The sequence below is a fragment of the Salvelinus sp. IW2-2015 genome, linkage group LG19, assembly GCF_002910315.2.
Source record: "Salvelinus sp. IW2-2015 linkage group LG19, ASM291031v2, whole genome shotgun sequence".
Classification (NCBI taxonomy): Eukaryota; Metazoa; Chordata; class Actinopteri; order Salmoniformes; family Salmonidae; genus Salvelinus; species Salvelinus sp. IW2-2015.
The window spans coordinates 17681333-17703244 of NC_036859.1; the positions used below are offsets into that span (position 1 = coordinate 17681333).

Genomic DNA, 21912 nt, shown 5'->3' on the forward strand with positions numbered 1-21912 from the left:
TGGGTTACAGTTCATATGAGGAAATCATTCAGTTGAAATAAATTAATTAGGCCCTAATCTATAGATATCACATGACTGGGAATACAGATATGCATATGTTGGTCACATACCTTAAAAACAAATGGGCTATGGATCTGTTCACGGTATTTCTTTGCATTCAAATTGCCATCGATAAAATGTAATTGTGCTGCTTGTCCGTAGCTTATGCTTGCCCATACCATAATCCCACCACCACCTTGGGGCACTCTGTTCACAACTTTGACATTGGCAAACTGCTCACCCACACAACGCCATGCACGTGGTCTGCGGTTGTGAGGCCGGTTGGACGTATTGACAAATTCTCTAAAACGAAGTTGGAGGCAGCTTATGGTAGAGAAATAAACATTACATTCTCTGGCAACAGCTCTGGTGGACATTCCTGTAGTCAGCATGCCAATTGCACACTCCCTCAAAACTTGAGACATCTGTGGCATTGTGTTAAGTGACAAAACTGCACATTTTAGAGTGGCCTTTTATTGTCCACAGCACAAGGTGCACCTGTGTAATGATCACGCTGTTGAATCAGCTTCTTGATATGCCACACCTGTCAGGTGGATGGATTATCTTGGCAAAGGAGAAATGCTCACTAACAGGGATGTAATTTGTGTTCAAAATTTGAAAGAAATAAGCTTTTTGCGCATATGGAACATTTCAGGGATATTTTGTTGCATTTATATATTTGTTTCTCTTACTGCACAAAAGGAATAGGTTTGTTATGTCAAATAAATGAGGGGCGCTCTGCTGCGGTCTTGTTTTGGACAAGCTATACATTTTAAGCGCCTGATTTTTTACAAACATTTTAGAAGGCAGCTCGTCATAACATTTGAGAAGGCAGCTCGTCATAACATTTTAGAAGGCAGCTCGTCATAACATTTGAGAAGGCAGCTCGTCATAACATTTGAGAAGGCAGCTCGTCATAACATTTGAGAAGGCAGATCGTCATAACATTTGAGAAGGCAGCTCGTCATAACATTTGAGAAGGCAGCTCGTCATAACATTTGAGAAGGCAGCTCGTCATAACATTTGAGAAGGCNGTCATAACATTTGAGAAGGCAGCTCGTCATAACATTTGAGAAGGCAGCTCGTCATAACATTTGAGAAGGCAGCTCGTCATAACATTTGAGAAGGCCGCTCGTCATACTTTATGACCTTAGATGGGCATGATGGGCATGATGCTAATTGTCTTAGATGAACCACACAATTGGTCAGGAGATAAACAGCTCCTAATTATAAGACCGCCAAGACAATTAACACCAGGGGTGTCCACTTTCCTGTTCATCTGGCTGTTTGTGGTCTATGGCTCTAGGCAAACTGACCACATTCATTATGCCTGTGTTCTGACACTTTGACAGCAGCGCTAAGCAGGTGTATGTGTACGCGCACCAGTGAGGTCGCGGCCCAGGAAGGATGATTAGTCAATTTTATTAGCTGTGCGGATCGTTGTGTGAGATCAACATGGACAGCCTTCAATTCCTGGTGGGCCAGACACACACAGCCTTTAGGCTGCAGACAGAAGGATAATGATGCACTGGACGAAGAAACGGACCGTTTGTAAATATTGTTAAAAGAGGCTAAGTATGCCGATGGACGATGAGTGGGAAAACAATTAGATAGAGATGGATTTGTTGTCTTGTGCACCTCTAGATGCAGTGACGTCGTGCTTAAAAAACGATATTATATTATTCATATCAGAAAAATAAGTCTAAAAAACAAACAAACTGGTCTGGATGGACATGAATTTCGTCAGTGTCTCATTTCAAGACGAGCGCACAAGAGCAGCAACATCTCCCCTGTTATGTCAGTATTTGGACAAAGGGGCGATAAGGTGCAGGGATGTAGCCCAGTCGCTCACCTGGTCCGTCAGAATGGAAGCGGATGTGCTGCTGCGGATGTCCCTGCTGCTGTTGCATCATCATCCCCTGCTGTGGTCCTCCACCTCCCCGGGACCTAATGAGCTGGCCTGGGGCTCCTTGAGGGTGCGGGCCCCCCATGTCCCCAGCACCACCACGGCCCGGGTATATCATTGGGGCGCCTGGCCGCCGGTGCTCAAGATCTCCCTGGGGGCCCCCCCTCAGGCCGCTGAGCATGGCTAGGGGCCCCCTATCTGGGCCAGGGGGGCTGCTGACCTCATAGCTGCTGGGGATCTTCACACACAGCAGATCTGAGATGGCTGCTACCACACCAGTAACGTTCTGGGAGGGGGAAAAACAATGTCGTAAAAATGTATGTAACGGCTATTGCCACTCAAAAGCCAATGGCAGAAATGGAGAGCAGTGCATGACTCGCGGACAAAGAATTGGCTTCAGCTTCTACAATTAAGCATGGTGAGATTTGAATCCTAACATATCTAAACAGTAGTGAAAGGACTGAGGTGCATTTGAGAGGAAAAAAGAGGAATAAAACTACTCCACGAACTACATTGTTCAAGCGCTTAAATAAAAATAAAAGGATCTAAACCATTTCCCCCATGGTGACATTCTCTGAGAGCAGGAGGAAGTGAAGCCAACAGAACAGAACCCTCACCTCTGCGGCAGCTGGTCTCAGGGTGATGGCTACAGACACCAGGCCTGGCTTAGTGTCGTTAGATGCTGGGCCAAAATGGGAGCCGAAGAACATCCCAGAAGGCTCRGTCTTGAGCTCAGTCTTCAGCCTAACCTCTAACCCTACAGGAAAAGTAATAGACACACCCGGAGAAAATATTTTAAAGGATATTTCATTAATACTTAGTCCTGCCATTGATACTGTAAAGCAGTTTGTGACAAAGTAATGTAAACAGGGCTTTATAAATAACCTGATTGATGATGGAGTACGTATAGTAGTTAGAAAGGCACATCTCTCTGTTTACAGTTTATTTCCAGTTTAAACAAATGACCAACATGTTACCTTTCCCCCAGGGTGCTGGGAGCATGGGGAGGACGGGGGAGAGACAGGGGGACCGAGGCTCCTGCTTCACCAATGACAGGTTTGGGTAGCGGCTGATCTCCATGCCAACCACACTTTCAGGAGACGAGGACGGGACGAAACTGTCTGGTGTGTCCCGATCCTTACAATGCTCTTGTCCCAGCCTGTTGCTGTGACAGAGAGGGAGGGGGTTGAGATAAAAATTTGTTAGGATTTACACAAAAATCATTGCATTCATAATTCTAAATTGTCTTCATCAGGATTTCCTAAACTGAGAACATTGTGAAGAGATTGTTTGAGTCTGAAAGCTTGTATGGTATATCTACAGCCTAGTCGGAATACCCAGATAAAGGAAAGTGCATGTTTTTTGACAAATAGCCTATTTTCACAAAAATATCATTGCATTAACAACTGAAATTGTCTTGAGGCTTCCATAAGGTGAGAACATTGMGTAGAAATTGTTGTGGAATCTGTGAAAGCTTGTATCACATACATGTTCCACAGCTTTAGTCTGAGTACCCAGATAGAGGGTAATGCATGTTTTTAGATACATACCAGTATACAATTTGTGTCTACTGTCTATGAAGTGCTATTCAATTGAATTTTTGTTGTCCCAGTAGGGAAAATAATTTTGTGGCCAAGTATTTACAGAATATACTCTACTCACAATGACAAGTTTATAAGGTAATATGGCATCTTTAAGACTGATGTAAAGCATGCAAGCATAACCAAAGACATCACTTCTAATTTCTCTGTTCTGGGGAGCAGAGGCCTTCCTTACCTGAGTTCCTCCTGGTTGTTGTGAGGGGGCGTGGGGAGGGAGGCAGGCACATCCACAGTTTTAGGTCCCTGAGCGATGGCCCGGGCCAGCAGGTCCTCCTCGGTCCTGAATGGGACATGGAGCGGCTTGGGGACCAGACCTTTAGACACTTGAAGAGGAACATATGAATGAGACATTCAGATTGGTCCTAACCATAGAAATAGAATCCCTTGACATGAATGTAAATGTTTGTTCTAGGAGTTAGGCTTTATGTCTACGGGAATGTCTGCTCTAGGAATGCTTTGTCTAGGGTCCTAACAGCATGACACTATATAAGAACAACACAGGAATATGCCATTAAACCCTAGTCACCCCTGACCCCTGTCCCAGTACTCACCCATAGCAGCAGCTTTGCTGGCCAGTTCTTCTGTAGTGGCAAAGCCATTGATCATCTTCTGTCGGTTCACAGGTGGAGGAGTCGGAGGAAGGGAAGCCGGCGGGGTGGGGGGGTTGCTCAGATTGTTCTGCTTTGAATAAATAACCCAAGGAATACATGTCACCATACTACAACAGGGAGGGATCTGGCATATGGCAGAGTGGTCTCGTGCTACCACAAATCACTGCTTCAAAAAGGCACCAAAGTCATCCTTCAACTTCATATTAATAAAACCTGTGCCTGGGGCTGGTCTAGTGGGTAGTGCCACCGCCTTTAGCACATGCAGTACATGTTTGCGTAGGATCACTCCATCTCCCCTTAGCTCATTCAAAGTCCAGTTGAATATAAAAACAAGAAGAGAGTGGTATTTTAAATTAAGATGAAGATTTAACTTTGGTTGGTAGGCTTGGGTGGTATCCAGACTGTCATATCGACCTTGTGCCATACTGGGATAATCTGTAATACCGGCGCTGTTTTCAAACCCCACTGATACTCTGTAATCGGAAGGTTAGCGATGCTAACAAGTACATGTAAAATCCCATAGAGAATGCTACTGAGCACACTGAACATTTTGTACAGTTTATGACCTAAAGTATACAAGTAACTCAAAAATGCTATTCATAGTTCGCTGCACGCTCAAAACAAATATTAGCCAGCAAGGCTCTTGAGCCAGGAGGGGATTCAATGCTGTTACCAAGAGAATGCTTAATTTTGGAAGAAGCTAGCTAACCACTTAGTCAGATAGCTAATTAGTTACTAAATTAGCAAACGAAATGCACAAATGCAGAGCATTTAGCACATTTTAGACAATTAACTTAATTGTTATCAGATATCTAGCTGGCAAACATTTAGTTGTGGATTCCATACTATATTTAGATCACCTGGTGCATGCTGCACAAGAGTGAGAGACTCAAGGCTCCGATCTCTAGTTGTCTGCTTGTAAACAAACACCACATGACATGTGACTGGGGACTACCGTAAGCTTCATAATAATGTAGCAGGTGACATGAGGAATGCAATGTTCTTTATCGCCTAATATATTCCACAAGTTAACTGCAGGAATTTACTTAAAAAGTAGCTACAAATGTAATAGTTTCAACAGTATTGAAAAAACATCCAGTGGCTTTTTCCAAATACCCCGGTATATAGTATATAGGGTATACCGCCCACGCCTAGTGGTTGGAGCTGAGGCCTCACCTTGTAGGCTAGCTGGGAATAGTAGTCGGAGACTCCGTCCAGAGCGGCGCTACCGAAGGTCCCAGACAGATGGTTCTCCCCGTTGAGCTGGCCACTGCCATAGGGGGCGAAGTGGGCAAAGTTCACACCTATCAGGGGCTCTATGAGGGGCAGAAGGGACAGCTGCTGTAGGAGGAAAAAGAGAGAGGAATAGAAAGAGGGGAGAAAAAGTGAGGAGGAAGAGACATGAGGTGTAACTATTTATTTACTTAATCCTTACTTTACACAGTTTGCGTTCAGTAGAGCACACTGTAGCTAAACTTCTTGAAACAAAAAATGAAAGTTTTTTATATTTTTTATTGGATCACATTTTTATTTTTTCCATTATTTTACCAGGTAAGTTGACTGAGAACACATTCTCATTTACAGCAACGACCTGGGGAATAGTTACAGGGGAGAGGAGGGGGATGAATGAGTCAATTGTAAACTGGGGATTATTATGTGACCATGATGGTTTGAGGGCCAGATTGGGAATTTAGCCAGGACACCGGGGTTAACACCCCTACTCTTACGATAAGTGCCATGGGATCTTTAATGACCTCAGAGAGTCAGGACACCCGTTTAACATCCCATCCGAAAGACGGCACCCTACACAGGGCAGTGCCCAGGGGCATTGGGATATTTTTTAGACCAGAGGAAAGAGTGCCTCCTACTGGTCCTCCAACACCACTTCCAGCAGCATCTGGTCTCCCATCCAGGGACTGACCAGGACCAACCCTGCTTAGCTTCAGAAGCAAGCCAGCAGTGGTATGCATCCAGATAGTCCCTCCCTGTTTCAGTTTTTTTTCTTTTCTGTTTGACACCTAATAAACACAAAACATTTTAATTTACAGCAACAACCTAGGGAAGACTTTCAGCCAGGGGAAAGGAGAGGGGTTGAATGAGCTAATGATGATTATAGTCGCGACAATAGTTGGGATTGGTTGAATTTTAAAGTTTAAATTCATATCTCCCTACCATCATATCTAAGCAAATATTACATTCATGTCGATGAAACTTTGCAAATCAACTTGACTGGAGGTACACAACACACTCCCTGCCTATCGTCATGATCCATTCAGAGAACCACATTGGATTTATAACATGGTCCCTAGCATTAGGGAAAAAATGTAATGTCATGCTGCGACCTAACTCAAGATCTAGGCGTTGGATAAAAACGAGACTACAGGGACCATAAAATGACCATTAGACTAGCCCATTCTGTACTGTTTTTGGCTAGCCCATGTCTACTTTGCAGCGTTAGGCAACCTTCCCCCTGACAACCAATGTATACTACTGGTGAAAGGTTTTAGAAAATCTACTCATTCAAGGATTTTTCTTTCTTTTTATGCTTTTCTACATTTTAGAATAATAGTGGAGACATCAATACCATTAAATAACACATATGAAATCATGTAGTAACCAAAAAAGTGTTAAATCAAAATCTATTCTTCAAATAACCACCCTTTAACTTAATGACAGCTTTGCACACTCTAGGCATTCTCTCAACCAGCTTCATGAGTGTGCCTTCTTAAAAGTTAATTTGTGGAATATCTTTCCTTCTTAATGCGTTTGAGCCAATCAGTTGTGTTGTGACAAGGTAGAAGATAGATAGAAGAAGATAGCTCTATTATGGCAAGAACAGCTCAAATAAGCAAAGAGAAACAACAGTCCATCAATCAATATGGAACATTTCAAGTTTCTTCAAGTGCAGTCGCAAAAACCATCAAGCGCTATGATGAAACTGGCTCTCACGAGGACCGCAACAGGAATGGAAGACCCAGAGTTACCTCTGCTGCAGTGGATAAGTTCATTAGAGTTACCAGCCTCAGAAATTGCAGCAAAAAATAAATGCTTCACAGAGTTCAAGTAACAGACACATCTCAACAACAACTGTTCAGAAGAGACTGTGTGAATCAGTCCTTCATGGTCGAATTGCTACAAAGAAACCACTACTAAAGGACACCAATAAGAAGAAGAGACTGCTTGGGCCAAGACACAAGAGCAATGGACATTAGAACGGTGCAAATTTGTACTTGTCTGGAGTCCAAATTTGATATTTTTGGATCCAACCGCCGTGTCTTGTGAGACGCTGTGTGGGTAAATGGATGATCCCTGCATGTGTATTTCCCACCGTAAAGCATGGAGGAGGAGGTGTTATGATGTGGGGGTTCTTTGCTGGTTACACTGTCTGTGATTTATTTAGAATTCAAGGCACACTTAACCAGCATGGCTACAACAGCATTCTGAAGCGATACGCCATCCCATCTTGTTTGGGCTTAATGGGACTTGTTTGTTTTTCAACAGGACAATGACTCAACACACCTCCAGGCTGTGTAAGGGCTATTTGACCAAGAAGGAGAGTGATGGAGTGTTGCATCAGATGTCCTGGCCTCCACAATCCCCCAACCTCAACCAAATTGAGATGGTTTGGGATGAGTCGGACCGGCAGAGTGAAGGAAAAGCAGCCAACACATGCTCAGCATATGTGGGAACTCCTTCAAGACTGTTGGAAAAGCATTCCAGGTGAAGCTGGTTGAGAGAATGCCAAGAGGGTGCAAAGCTGTCATCAAGGCAAAGGGCGGCAAAGTTGTGGCAAAATGGTTTAAGGACAACGAAGTCAAGGTACTGGAGTGGCCATCACAAAGCCCTGACCTCAATCCTATAGAAAAATGTGTTGTCAGAACTGAAAAAGCGTGTGCGAGCAATGAGAACTACAAACCTGGCTCAGTTACACCAGCTCTGTCAGGAGGAATGGGCCAAAATTCACCCAATTTATTGTGGGAAGCTTGTGGAAGGCTACCTGAAACATTTGACCCAAGTCAAACAATTTAAAAGCAATGCTCCCAAATACTAATTGAGCGTATGTAAACTTCTGACCCACTGGGAATGTGAAAGCTGAAATATATCATTCTCTCTACTATTATTCTGACATTTCACATTCTTAAAATAAAGTGGTGATCCTAACTGACCTAAGACAGATCATTTTTACTAGGATTAAATGTCAGGAATTGTGAAAAACCGAATTTAAATGTATTTGGGTAAGGTGTATGTAAACTTCCGACTTCAACTGTAGGTGTCCTTCCTAACTCAGTTGGCGGAGAGGAAGGAAACCAGTCAGGGATTTCACCATGAGGCTAATGGTGACTTTAAAACAGTTAGAGTTTAATGGCTATGAAAGGATAAAACTGAGGATGGATCAACATTAGTTACTCCACAATGCTAACCTAAATGACAGAGTGAAAGAAGCCTGTACATAATAAAAATATTCCAAAACATGCATCCTGTTTGCAATAAGGCACTAAAGTAAATCTGCCAAAAATGTGGCAAAGAAATTAACTTTATCTCCTGAATACAAAGCGTTATGCTTGGGGCAAATCCAACAACACCTCACAGAGTACCACTTTTCACACTTTCAAGCATCATGTTATGGGTATGATTGTAATCGGCAAGGACTAGGGAGATTTTTAGGATAAAAATTAATGGATTAGAGCTAAGCACAGGCAAAATCCTAGAGTAAAACCTGGTTCAGTCTGCTTTCCAACAGACAATGGGAGACAAATTCACCTTTGAGCAGGACAATAACCTAAAACACAAAGCCAAATATTCCAAGATGACTTTGAATGTGCCTGAGTGGCCTAGTTACAGTTTCGACTCAAATCGTCTTGAAAATCTATGACAAGACTTGAAAATGGCTTTCTAGTAATGATGAACAACCAACTTGACAGAGCTTGAAGAAAAAAAAGAATAACGTGCAAATATTGTACAATCCAGGTTTGCAAAGCTCTTAGAGATGTACACAGAAAGACTCACAGTTAGAATCACCTTTGGCAGCGATTACAACATGTAATGACTCAGGGTTGTGAATACTTATGTAAATTAGATATCTGTATTATTCCATTTTCAATAAATTGGCAATAATGTCTAAAAACATGTCTTCACTTCTTCATTATGGGGTATTGTGTGTAGATAGGTAAAAAAWAATAATAATAGATTTCATACATTTTAATGTCAGGCTGCAACAACAAAATGTGGAATAAGTCAAGGAGTATGAATAGTTTATGAAGGCACTGTCTATGAAGTGAGAGGAATGTTCTAGTGGTGTAAAACTCCCTGCAAAATTCCATAATTACCTCAGATATATGAACACAAATAGCACCACTCCAATTAACATGCCTGAGGTATTACTCACATTTTCAACTCTGCTGTGGTGGCTATGTGTTTAGTTGAAGTCTGTGTGTAATTTGTCCTTGTTTATGGTTTACAGCGATTATCGGGTATTTCTAATTGAAGTGTGTTTTGAAAGCCTAGATTTCCATTAAATTCATTTTCTACAATTATTCTTCCCACATGGGAATAAAACTGACAGCAATTACTTACCAAAATGACAGTAATTTAACTTTGACAAAGCACCGAGTAAATTGTAACTCCAAAGAGCTGGTTGACTGTTTTATAATAACCTTTGGTAAGAAGAACATTATAATTTATGTCTCATTTATCAATGAGATGCACACAGTATGGTGTAGCAGCACCCAGTATTCAACGACAATTTGTTTCAATGAACATAATTTTCTACATTTCATATATGGTTCTATGCCATCAAAATGTGGATAGCAGTATGCAAATCAAACTGTGTAGTTTCTATTCCATTTAACTACAGCCATTTATGAAGACATTATATGATCAGACTTAATGAATGAACAGCACCATGGGGGGGGGGGGCATAATTTGCTAGTCCATAATCACTATATATACACAAAAGTATGTGGACACCCCTTCAAATTAGTGGACTCTGCTATTTCAGCCACACCCATTGCTGACAGGTGTATAAAATCAAGCGCACAGCCATGCAATCACCATAGACAAACATTGGCAGTAGAATGGCCATACTGAAGAGCTCAGTGACTTTCAATGTGGCACCGTCATAGGACGTCACCTTTCCAACAAGTCAGTTTGTCAAATTTCTGCCCTGCTAGAGCTGCCCAGGTCAACTGTAAGTACTGTTATTATGAAGTGGAAACGTCTAGGAGCAACAACGGCTCAGCCACAAGCTCACAGAACGGGACTGCCGAGTGCTGAAGCGTGTAGAAATCATCTGTCCTTGGGTGCAACACTCACTACGAGTTCCAAACTGCCTCTGGAAAGGAACGTCAGCACACTGTTTGTCGGGAGTTTTATTAAATGGGTTTCCATGGCCAAGCAGCCGCACACAAGCCTAAGATCACCATGTGCAATGCCAAGTGTCGGCTGGAGTGGTGTAAAGCTCGCCACCATTGGACTCTGGAGCAGTGGAATCGCATTCTCTGGAGTGATGAATCATGTTTCACCATCTGGCAGCCCGACAGACTAATCTGGGTTTGGCGGATGCCAGGAGTACGCTACCTACCCCAACACTAGTGCCAACTGTCAAGTTTGGTGGAGGAGGAATAACGGTCTGGGGCTGTTTGTCATAGTTCGGGCTACAGCATACAATGACATTCTAGACGATTCTGTGATTCCAACTTTGTGGCAACAGTTTGGGGAAGGCCCTTTCCTGTTTCAGCATGACAATGCCCCCTTACACAAAGCAAGGTCCAAACATAAATGCTTTGTCGAGATCAGTGTGGAAGAACTTGACTGGCCTGCACAGAGCCCTGACCTCAAACCCATCGAACATCTTTGGGATGAATTGGAACGCCGATTGCGAGCAATGCATAATCGTCCAACATCAGGGCCCAACCTCACTAATGCTTGTTGCTGAATGGAAGCAAGTCCTCGCAGCAATGTTCCAACATCTAGTGGAAAGCCTTCCCAGAAGAGTGGAGGCTGTTATAGCAGCAAAGGGGGGCATAACTCCATATTAATGCCCATGATTTTGGAATGAGATGTTCAACAAGCAGGTGTCCACATACTTTTGGTCATGTAGTGTATTTGGCTATGATACATGTAATGGTATCAGCATACACACACCAGGGGCACCGTCCTATCCTATCTGTAATTAGTTAGCTCTGTGGTCAATGCATCACAGCACTGCTAAAGATTGAGTAGTGTAAAGAAATATCTCTGAAGGGAGAATTCACCTCCCCTCAATGCGAGATACATGTGAGTACATGTAGCCTTTCTGCATGCTGAATGTGGCCTACCGGTGTAAGAAGTAGTCTATACTCTGAAGTGTGTTTAGAGAATCAACAGTGCTCCTTTTACTATTTCATCATTGGCTTCTTCTCTGTCGCGGACTACATACTCCCTAGTGTTATGTGATGTTTAGGTATATCCCCTACCTGTTTTAGCTGGGTCATTAGTGCATCTGTGCTACAGTGCACCAGTTGCTTCTCCTCCCCCTCTTTCTTCCTCTTCCTGTAGCGAGAGGCGGGCCTCTCCCCTCCCTTGGGGGTCCTCTTGTTCCTGCCTTTCTTTTTCTCCTGTCCTGCTAGCAGCGGTCCTGGGAACTCTGGCAGGCCAGACATCTGTCCGTCTGAATACGCCTGGGAGAAGGTAGATAAAGATGACTTTATTGTCCATTTAACAGAGGAACTGATAAGACAGCAGTGTCGCTCTCATGACCAAGCACAACAATATCTATAAAAATAAATAAACATGACATCAAGAAGGATGATAACCGTCAATAAATAAATAGTCAAATGTCAACTCTTAAGCCTTTTGGGTATGTCTGAGTGTTTTCAAAAAACATTTAATCAATCATGACTCAGCCTAAAATACTGCGTCCTACTATGACTCACAGCAGTTTGTCGCAGGCAGCGAGAGACACGACCCATCTGACTGATTCACTGAGCCTGCTTGGCTTGGCTGTGACTCACACTGGCTGCTCATCTACCTACATAGCAAGCTAGCGATCACTGACTCAATGGAGGCTGGTCGAGAAAGAAATCGGAGGACAGGCTCACTGTAATGAATGGAAAGGAACTGTTCCATTCAATCCATCCCAGCTGTTGCAATTTAGCCTCCACCAGCCTCCACTGCCGTGCCTTATCTGCCAGACAGAGTGAGACTCACCCCATTGCTGTCCATGGAGCTCTGCCTCAGCAGCAGGGCCTTGCAGTCCGTAGCCACCTCCTCCTCCTCAAACCTCAGGCTCTCGTCTGTCCGTTGGTGGGGAAGCCCTGGTCCATTAAGAGGTGTCTGCTTGTTCTTCAACAGGTGTTTGAGGAGCTCGTTATTACCCCCAGACTCCCCCTTGGCTCCCCCACCGTGCGAGGGGCTCTGTGCTGCAGGTCCACCCTCCTCCTTTACTATGCCCATCCCTGAGCACATGTTGGATGAGGCGCACTCGGTGCTCTCAGTCTGCTCCAGCTTGATGTTGCTGAGGATGCGCTCCTGCTCCAGAGCCTGGGCCCTGGCGACATCTGATGGGAGGCTGCTCATCCCTCCAGGCTGCCCACCACCACCCACCCCCAAGCCTCCTCCAGAGAGCTGCCTTTCCAGCTCAGAGTGGCTGTGGGTAGAGGTGGAGGAGCCCAGTAAGGGGGACCTGGAGAGGTCCTGGTCCCCGAAGAGGTGGGCGTTGTTCCTGGTGGGTGTGGAGGATGTGTCCGACCGGCAGGGTGTCAGAGGGGCTGTGAGGTCAGAGTGCGGCGTGGACGGGGTTTTAACGGAATCTGCGTCGTCGTTGTCTTTCTTCTTCTTTCTGTTCCTCTTCTTCTTCCCCTTCTCTTCCGGGATGATGTTGGAGTAGAGCTGGATCAGAGACTGACCCGAGCCGGGGAAGTTGGAAGGCAGGGGTGTGATGGAGGAGTCTCCGCCAAACGGGGGGCCTTCTCCGGGCATCTGAGGCATCATGCCTGGCCCACTGAACCTCCTGGGTTTGGGTGGACCCTGGGAGAAGTTAGCTCCCTGTAGACCCATGGTATCAGGCCCAAAACCACCAGGCCCTATGTCCTGAGGAAGCATCCCGTTACTCATCATGGCCCTCCGGTCACCGCCTTGCATGTAGACCCCAGGAGGAGAGCCCATCCCTGACTGCATGGACTGCTGCTGGGGAAACATCGGTCCCAACTGCTGCTGCTGTTGGGGTAGTTGTAGCCTCTGTGGCTGCATGAAGTCCTGGGGCAGCTCGGCATTGAAGAACGGCATCTGTGAGATGGGCGCCATGTTCCCACCGTCGGGCCCCAGCAAGCCTTGCTGTTCCATCTCCATGCGTTGTTTCAGTGCCCGTTGGCGCTCTACCTCCTGCATCAGCTGGACCCTCTGCCTCTCCTGCTGCTCTCTCAGCCTCTCCCTGCGCTCTCTCTCCTGGAAGCCCTCACTGAACGGGTTGTTGTCGTCAAACTTCAAACCAGAGCCCTGTGGGGTTGTGACCCCACCGGGTTGAGTCTGAGGTTGGTTTTCTATGGGGATCTGCTGGGGCATCTGGGGAGGCATCTGCTGGGGCATCTGGGAGGGCTGCTGAGCTGGGTTTCCCATGGGAATCTGAGGGGGTATATTGGGGCCACCAATGGGCATGGGAGCTCCAGGATGCCAGCCTGGTTGGTTGGTTATCGGCATGTGTTGTGGAGGGGCGTTCGGCTGGCCTGGATGTAGTGGCACCTGATGCATCATGGGGTTCATAGGTGGCTGTTGGTTCATGGGAGGCCCGCTTGGTACCTTGCCACCAGGGACACCCTGCATTGGTGGCATCCCTGGCACAGTCGCTGGCATCACAGTGGGAGGCATGCCACTGCCACCCTGCTGCTGCTGCTTCACTTGATACTCCTCGATCAGTTCGGCGTGCTCTTTCTGCTGCTTCCGGATCTGAAAGGACAAGAACCAAACACAATTCATGAGCAATTAGGCAAACTCATGACAATGCATGTCTCAAACCCCAACAAAGACAATAACAATTAAATGTTTTCATTGGCATCATTTAATGCATATTCATGATCATTATGAGGAGCATTGAAATGATGTCTGAATAACTGAAGAAAGAATCAACATTTTTGACAAGGGGCTCAAAACATAGCTCTCCAAGCAAGGGCAGTTTGAGAGTTGAACTGAGAGCATAGTGCAAGGGTGTGAGGAAGTGCTGATGGAAAAAGGTGAAAGAAAGAGTGCCCTCAGCAGCATTTACCTGCTCCAGCTGTTTCTGGACTACACTCTGCTGCTCTGTGACATGTTTGAGCTGCTCTGCGTCCTCCTCAGCAAACTCCCTCCCAGCCTTCTTTGCTGTGCGCTGCTTGGCGCACAGGGCCTTCTTGGCCTTCCTGTGGGCTCCGATCTTCTCCTCCAGAAACTTCTGCTGCATCTGGAGCAGCTGCTGGGTCTCCTGGAGCCACTCCTCGTACTGAGCCTTCTGAGCATTATCTGAGGGAGAGATAACAGAGAGTGAGTTTAATGACATATTTTGAACAGCATTTTTTTTTAAAACACCCTATGGGCTAAGCCAAAAAAATATCTTAGGGGAGACAGAATTTTATTTTATGCCATTATTATTGAACTTTGACTCGTAAATCAAAAGATGAATTTACTGACAATTTGAAATGGAACTTACTGACAAAATCTGATCCAAAACTCGGAGGGTTGGGCCTTGCCACCGCAGGTGTCAGCTTGCCATCCTGGTTTTGAAAGAGACAAACAAATTGTTGTTATAATTTGTGTTTCCTAGTATGGCTTGTGTATGAAAGATGACTTGAGAGAACTGATTTGGTGATAAGAGGTTCAGTTACCTGTCCAACGGCCTGTGGAGGAGCAGAGGAGCTTTCAGGACACGGTGCTGCAGCACCAGGTGGAAACCTGTTCATGACCATCGGTGTCATTCCCATGTTGTTTTGAACCATGACTTTGTTGATGCCTTTCAGAGCGACCATCTTTGCTTTCATAATAGGGTCAGTGATTGCGTCAAAATCTGCAGACAAAAAAAGATGTGCGGTCAGCAACTTGCCCATTACTAAAGACAAATGTCCTCAATMATTTATTTTATAGACAAATTACTCTATGCATACCACTTATATTCATACTATTTATTTCTCATACAAAATGTGAAGGTAAATAACTTTAAACTGAACTGGAATAAAAGCATTTAGCCTGAATGAAAAACATCTAGTTACCGATGTTGGGGAAGAAGGAGTCACTGGAGGAGCGTTGTCGGATCATGGCCTGCATCTGCCTCTGCTGCTGCTGCTCCTGCCTCTCCTGGTCCAGCAGGTCCTGTAGGAGGAGGGGCTGCTCCTCCAGCAGCAGGGGTCTGTGCCCCCCTGGCCCCACCTGGCCCAACGTCTGGACCAACAGGGCCTGCTGAGCCGGGGTCAACCCACTCTGGTCTATCTCAAAGGTAGACATGGATGTTTCTACTTCTCCTTCTCCCCTGCTAGTGGGATCCATGGTTTGGGAGTTGTTCTGAGCATCTTGGTTTGGCTGTGCCATAGAGTTACCACTGCCTTGATTGTCAGAGGAGGAGTCCTCTGGCTGCTGCTTGATTAGTAAGCTAGAGAGGACTGGGGTGGAGTCAGAGAGCACTCCTGATTGGTTGTTAGTGTTTCCGTCTGCTTGCTGGTCCGTCCTGTCATTGGACGACTGGGACAGGTTGTCTCCGTCTACCATTTTGATCTTCTGCTTCGAGGGCAGAGAGGAAGCGGCGCTTTGTGTACAGCTCACTTCCTGTTTGACGTCAGCTGACGAGGAATACTTCTCGGCCGTTCCCTCTGACTTCCCCATTCCAGATGTTAAATTAGAGAAGGAAGATGCAGCACCACCACAGCTAGAGTGGAAGTTCCTCTTCTCAGACAAAGCCTTCTGGAAGTCTGAGGCATCACTGTGGTCTTCCATGGGGTCACTAAGCTCCAACTCCTCGTTGAACATGTCCTTCTTGATATCGTTCAGGTCAGGGTCGGTGTACGCGATGATGTCGAACTTCCCTGATGTCAGGAAGTCATCCAGGTGCAAATCGTTGGTCTCCAGGTCCAGGTCTTTGCCGTCTTCTTCTTCCGGATCCAGGTTTAGGTTGTCCAGATCGGCATCGACCAGGTCCTTTACCTCCACGTCTTCCAGGTCTTTGACAGCCGATTCGACGGTGTCCAGTTTCTCCTCCACTCCATCGTGGTTGTTAGCCATGGAGACTCCCTGATCATCAGTGTGTCCAACAGATGGCCCTGGCGTCATCATGGAAGAAGCTGACATACTCTGGGACTCGTTCGAAGCTGGCTGGCTCATGGACCTCATCAACTGGGCTTGCCTGGGCATGGTGCCCCCTTGCATCTGAGCCTGCTGCTGCTGGTGGAGGTTCTCCATGCTAGAGGACAGCTGGCTCTGGCCAACCTGCTGGTTCACCATGGAATCCATCATCATCCTGGGGCCATCTTGGTTCATACCTGGAGGGAACCTGAACTCAGGCCCTCCCATGAAACCAGGAGGCCTTTGGGGCTGGAGGTTGGGATCCATGTTGGGACATTGATCCATAGCGTTGGGACCGAAGGGGAGGCGAAGTCTGCTGTCAGGGGCTCTGTGTCTCAGCTCGATGAAAGGCTGACCCATGATGTTGTGCTGCTGCATTGGCAGGCCGCGAGGAGGGAAATGCTGTGGCAGCCCCAAAGGGTTGGGGTTGCCCCCCACGGACTTGGCCATGTCCACGGACATAGAGCGTCTCATCCCCGGGTGGATGTCCTGCATGGGGTGGGGGCCTCTGAGGAAGAACTCCTGTCCTCCGTGAGGTCCTGGCCCACCAGGTGGAAATGCAAACCTGAGAGATAGAAAATAAACATATTTTAATACATATTCCTGTGCTGAATTTTCTCAGACATTCTCCACATTCAATCTAGAGAGACTAATTTTGTTTTCTCTTAGATTACAAATTTCATGAGTCATATAAAAGATAGTCTTATTTAATGTCCCCCACGACTGTGGATCGGTCTCCGTCCATATCTCCGACAGCACTGGGACAATTTTGACAAAACTTGGGTGAATGACTTGTCTTGCCATAGAGATCCAGCATTTACAAAATGACACTGATTGGCCCAAGGTGGAAGCTATAGTAATGAACTGAAATGTAATTACACGCGATATCTCAATTGGCGCGGCATCATTCATGGGGGACGACATGTTTACTGTAACCTCTGTAAGGACAGTAATTCCAGTTACTAACCTTGGCCCCTGATGTCTGATATTAGGATCCCCAGGATGTTGTCCTCTGGGGAACTGGCCCTCATTAGGGAAAGGGCCACGCTGGTCCCCTGGGAAGGGTCCAGGGAACCTCATGGGTCCTTGCCCAGGGTAGGGTGGAGGGGGCCGACTGAATATCTCGCACTGCTGTCCGTGGCCCTCATGGGGCCAGGGTCGAGGGGTGCCAGGGGCCATGTTACCAGCGTTCTCCTGGCGGATGGCACTCCTCTGCTGCTGCTGCTTCAGGATCAGCTCTCGGATGCGTTGACGCTAAATAAAATACGAGTAGTCAGACCTCCAACTAGATAATTCATGCCTAAACTCTACTGAATATTTGTTTGAAAAATTAAAAGTGATAGAAATGTATAAGCTATTAATCACCATGGCTTCCAGCTTGCCAAGGGATAAAACATTTTATTTAAGTGAATACTGAAGCGGATGAAATTAATCTCTGAAAGATAATGCTTTAAATAAAGATAAGAGCAGTTAAAAACAAGTGTCAGTCCTCCTACCTGTCTGAGTCTCTCCTCACTGTCGGCCAGGGAGACACTCTGAACCTCAGAGGAGGTTCCAGGCATCTGGGAGGGTCTTTGCAGCTGTCCTCCAGGGTCCTGGCCTTGCTGCTCCTTCATCTCCAGTCTTTCTGCTGGCTGTGGACAGGGGGGGATGGGTGCCTGCTCATAAGGATCATGGACAGGCGTCTGGTTGGGACGTCTGGACGGTGACGGAGAGAATCCATCATCGGCCATCCCACCGTGATGCTTTGGTGTCTGTGACCCAGGGTGCGGGAAGGGAGCGTCTTGGGGCCTAACGCCTTGAGTGGAGAAAGGGTCCTGCTGGTTCCCCATGGGACCAGGCCTCTGCCCCTGCAGTCTGCCCAGCCCGTCAGGCCCCATCCCTGGCCGGGGGGTTCCTGGAGCTTGGGCGTACGGGTCACTCAGCATCGGCCTGGGGGTCTGGGAGAACATGTCACCACTCATAGGCCTGGGGGTTCCAGGTTGGCTAGCATAGGGATCCATGGGGGCTAGCCTCTGGCTGCCTGGGGACTTGGAGAACCTCTCTCCCATGGGGGGCCGAGGGGTACCAGGTTGCTGGGCGTAGGGGTCCATGGAGTGCCCGGGGGACATCCTCTGACCAGGTGCTTGGGGGTGTGGGTGAGGGAACTGGTTCATGCCAGGGCCAGGAGTGTTGGGCTGCTGGGAGTAAGGGTCCGAAGACTGACCGTAGTTGTCGTGTGGGCGAGGGGTTCCTGGAGGTCGAGCGTAGCTGGACTCAAAGAACGGTCTGTTTCCAGGAAGTTGGCAACTGGGGTCATTCATGGGTCGAGTGGTACCTGACATCTGAGCATAGGGGTCTGAAGAGGGTCTTGGGTTTCCAGGGGGCTGGGTGAAGGGGTCATATGTGAAGTGGTCGGGCCTTGGGGTAGAGGGAGCATGAGCGTAAGGGTTTCTGTTAGGTAACTGTGCTATTGGGCCGGGCTGGGGGAAGGGGTGGCCCTGGGGATGGTGCTGGGCCATCCTGGGTGGACTGGTGAAACTGTCGTGGGGTCGTGGAGTAAGAGAGGCCTGAGAGTAGGGGTCTCCCTGCTGAGAGAATCTGTCTGACAGGTGTCCCATTGGTCTGTTGAAGGGGTCCTGGGCCTGGGGCGGAGGCATGGGGGTCTTGAATAGAGACTGAGGGACTGAGCCCTGCTCGTTGCTTCCCGGGATGGGAGCTAACAGAGGTCTAGAGTAAGGGTCTGACAGGATCATCCTGTTTTGAGCCATCCGTTGGTAGGCCTCTTGGCGGATCATGGGTCTGGAGTAAGGGTCTCCCCGCACTGGAGAGCCCATCGGGGGCCTCCCCTGAGGACCCTGGTTGACTCTGGGTGGGCCCATAGGCTTTAGGAAGGGGTCCATGTCCGCAGCAACAGGCCTGGGGGTGTCAGGGGGCTTGGCATAGGGATCCATCTCCCTACTCATGGAAGTGGGCGAACCAAAAGCCTCATGAGCGGGAGATGTGAGCCTCCCTCTGTCCTGCTGATCCATCAGAGAGGTGGGAGACTTGCCAGACTCCATGGACATTCTGCGGCTTGCGCCGGATCCTAGAGTTGGAGGCCTGGGGGTGCCCACCATCTTAGCGTAAGGGTCACAGGGAGAGGAGGGTCTGGAGCCGGAGGAGCCAGGGGAGAACACCTGGGGGGACTGGGGCTGAGAGGATCCCCCTGAGGGAGGGGGAGGAGGTGGCCGCAGAAACACGTCTTCGGGGGGCCCTGAGGTGGGCGTCCCTGTCAGTTGATGTCGGAGGAAGCCCTCTTTACCTCCGGTGCTGTGCTGCATGGGGGACATGCTGCCGTTGCTGCCGTGCTGGGAGGAAGGGCTCTGGTTGCCGCTGTTGTTACCGTCTCCCTCCGACTGGCTGCCTGACTGCTGTTGCTGCTGCTGCAGCTGCTCYTTCTTCACCTGCTCCAGCTTCTGGGTGGCTTCGATCTTGGCTTGCTGCCTGCTTTTCTGTCTCATTTGCTGTCGTAAGAACAGGATGAAAAGGCAAAACATGTTCAGTTTATTCAATAGTGACTTCACAAGCAATGCATGTTTGCTTTGCAGCCTAAATTACAAAGACAAAAAAGAGACTATTTGACTAATGTATTTTTTGGGGGGGGGCCTTCCTAAACTGCATCTCACCTGGTTGCATCTCACACACACTAACCTGCCTGCAGGCCACACTACTACAGGCCACACTACTACTACCTCACTTCTCTGAATACAATCTTACCTGTCTAAACTTCCACTCTTGCTCATGCTCTGACTCTTTGGGTTTCAAAGGGTCCTTAAAGAGCAAGTCTGTGTCTAGAGGTATGTTGGGGTCAAACACCTCGTCGGGGAGTTGCAGTGAGACGGGAGGCTGCTGGGACAGGGGAATCTGCTGCGACTGCTGCCTCTTCAGACTCTCGTTGGACATCTGGACCTTGTTGATGCGCAGAGCAGCCCGGTTGTCCCTTGCCTTTTGCTGCGGAGAAAAATCAGTCGCAGACAAATACACACACACATAATAAATAATTTCAGCTGGTGCCATAGAAACCTTTGGAGACGATTACGAATAGTTTTTTCTTTTCTTCCAGTCATTATTTGATCAAGTGCAGGTCATTAAAACATGGCCTCTGCCAGAAATGACAGGTTCTGTAGTGAGGTTAACACTGAAAACTGAGGTTCTTCTGTTAAAGCGGCAATACGTAGTAGTCTGACTCATAAAATCAARACCACATCAAACTAAAGTTTAATTAAGGGACACAGAGATATTACAATATCTTCACATGTTCAATGCATGTCTGTCTACTGGGGACAATAAGTAATTTAAGCAGAATGAAATGCATCTTACCACATATGGGGCCCTGTCTTGAGAACTTGCTTTCCTCCATAGCTTTGCAATCTGTTTGACTCTTGTAGACCAGTCTGTAGAGTGCCGAAGGAAGATAATTTTTATATATGACTAAAACAGACTGCAGCTCAAAAAGGACATCTGATTACATCTTCCACTGTAATTTAAGTCATGATAACTGCTGGATATGCACAGAGGTGTAACTGGGAAACACACACACACCTGGGAACTCATCCTTAAGGCTGGGGAAGTTGACGTTGGTGTAAAGGACAGGGGCTACAGTTGCTAGCTCCCCCAGCGTCTCCTCCTTCTCCCACTTCAGTGTGCTCCTCTGGGCGTTGGACATGGCCTCTGCCTCACCCCCCTCAGGCCCAGGCCCAGGAGGAGGGGTGAGGCCTGGGCCTCCATGGACAAGAACAGGAGCCCCCTGCCACGGACTCACCGCCTCTCTGGCCATCTGATTAAACGTCCTGTCCCTGCAGGAAGGACACAAGTACAGGGATTTGAGTGATATACAAAAAAACATGTAGTCATCATTATCATTGTTTTGTAGACAACTAGAGCTCCCTACGGTAACTACAGTCACTAACAAAGTTTGCAATTTGATTTGGTTAAACCGAGTAGTTTGTATGGAGATGACTTAACGTTCAATACAGTTTGTCAGATCATTATGTGCTTTCCACAGCAAGGTAAGATTTGCAGTTAGTACCTTGGATTGTCAGTAAAAGGCATGCGGTGGAGGGGAGAGAAATTGTCTGGGATACAGGGTCCTGCTCCGGGATTGGACGGATTCAGAGGGAATCGTTGGTTAGGTCCCATCAGCCCGTTCATCATTGGCATCCGTGGAAACATGGCATTCCCTGTATGCAAAAACAGGATTATATCAAAGGGACTGCATTACTGTAGGAAAACGATGCTCATGTGATGAGCAACCTCTTCTGAAACATGAAGACTTGCATTGGCGCTCTGAACTAATGCCTAGGCTTTAGCTCATCGGGCTAACCGTATTGAGGAACACAGAAAATAAGGAAATCAGTCTATTTAAATAAATGACACCCTAAACAATGGATTTCACATGACTGTGCAGGGTTGCAGCCATGGGCCTTGGAGGGCATAGGCCCACCCACTGGTGAGCCAG

The 21912-nt window shown here is 47.2% G+C and overlaps 1 protein-coding gene across 5 annotated transcripts in view; it reads right to left on the reverse strand.

Moving 5' to 3' along the window:
* LOC111979462 (histone-lysine N-methyltransferase 2C) overlaps nucleotides 1-21912 on the reverse strand; it is a 148586-nt gene that overhangs the window by 25443 nt on the left and 101231 nt on the right. Inside the window, exons 32-49 of one of the 5 annotated variants that reach the window (XM_024010021.2) lie at nucleotides 21484-21634; nucleotides 20997-21250; nucleotides 20775-20848; nucleotides 20172-20405; nucleotides 17930-19918; nucleotides 17401-17687; nucleotides 15371-16998; nucleotides 14990-15168; nucleotides 14815-14878; nucleotides 14395-14627; nucleotides 12345-14078; nucleotides 11612-11815; nucleotides 5334-5495; nucleotides 4098-4227; nucleotides 3722-3869; nucleotides 2923-3110; nucleotides 2563-2702; nucleotides 1892-2231 (exon numbers count right to left, since the gene is read on the reverse strand). In XM_024010021.2, coding sequence (XP_023865789.1) covers nucleotides 1892-2231; nucleotides 2563-2702; nucleotides 2923-3110; nucleotides 3722-3869; nucleotides 4098-4227; nucleotides 5334-5495; nucleotides 11612-11815; nucleotides 12345-14078; nucleotides 14395-14627; nucleotides 14815-14878; nucleotides 14990-15168; nucleotides 15371-16998; nucleotides 17401-17687; nucleotides 17930-19918; nucleotides 20172-20405; nucleotides 20775-20848; nucleotides 20997-21250; nucleotides 21484-21634 — 8139 coding nt within the window. Of the gene's footprint in view, nucleotides 1-1891; nucleotides 2232-2562; nucleotides 2703-2922; nucleotides 3111-3721; nucleotides 3870-4097; nucleotides 4228-5333; nucleotides 5499-11611; nucleotides 11816-12344; nucleotides 14079-14394; nucleotides 14628-14814; nucleotides 14879-14989; nucleotides 15169-15370; nucleotides 16999-17400; nucleotides 17688-17929; nucleotides 19919-20171; nucleotides 20406-20774; nucleotides 20849-20996; nucleotides 21251-21483; nucleotides 21635-21912 lie in introns of all 5 variants that reach the window. The other 4 variants (XM_024010020.2, XM_024010022.2, XM_024010023.2 and 1 more) reach the window with 4 other exon arrangements.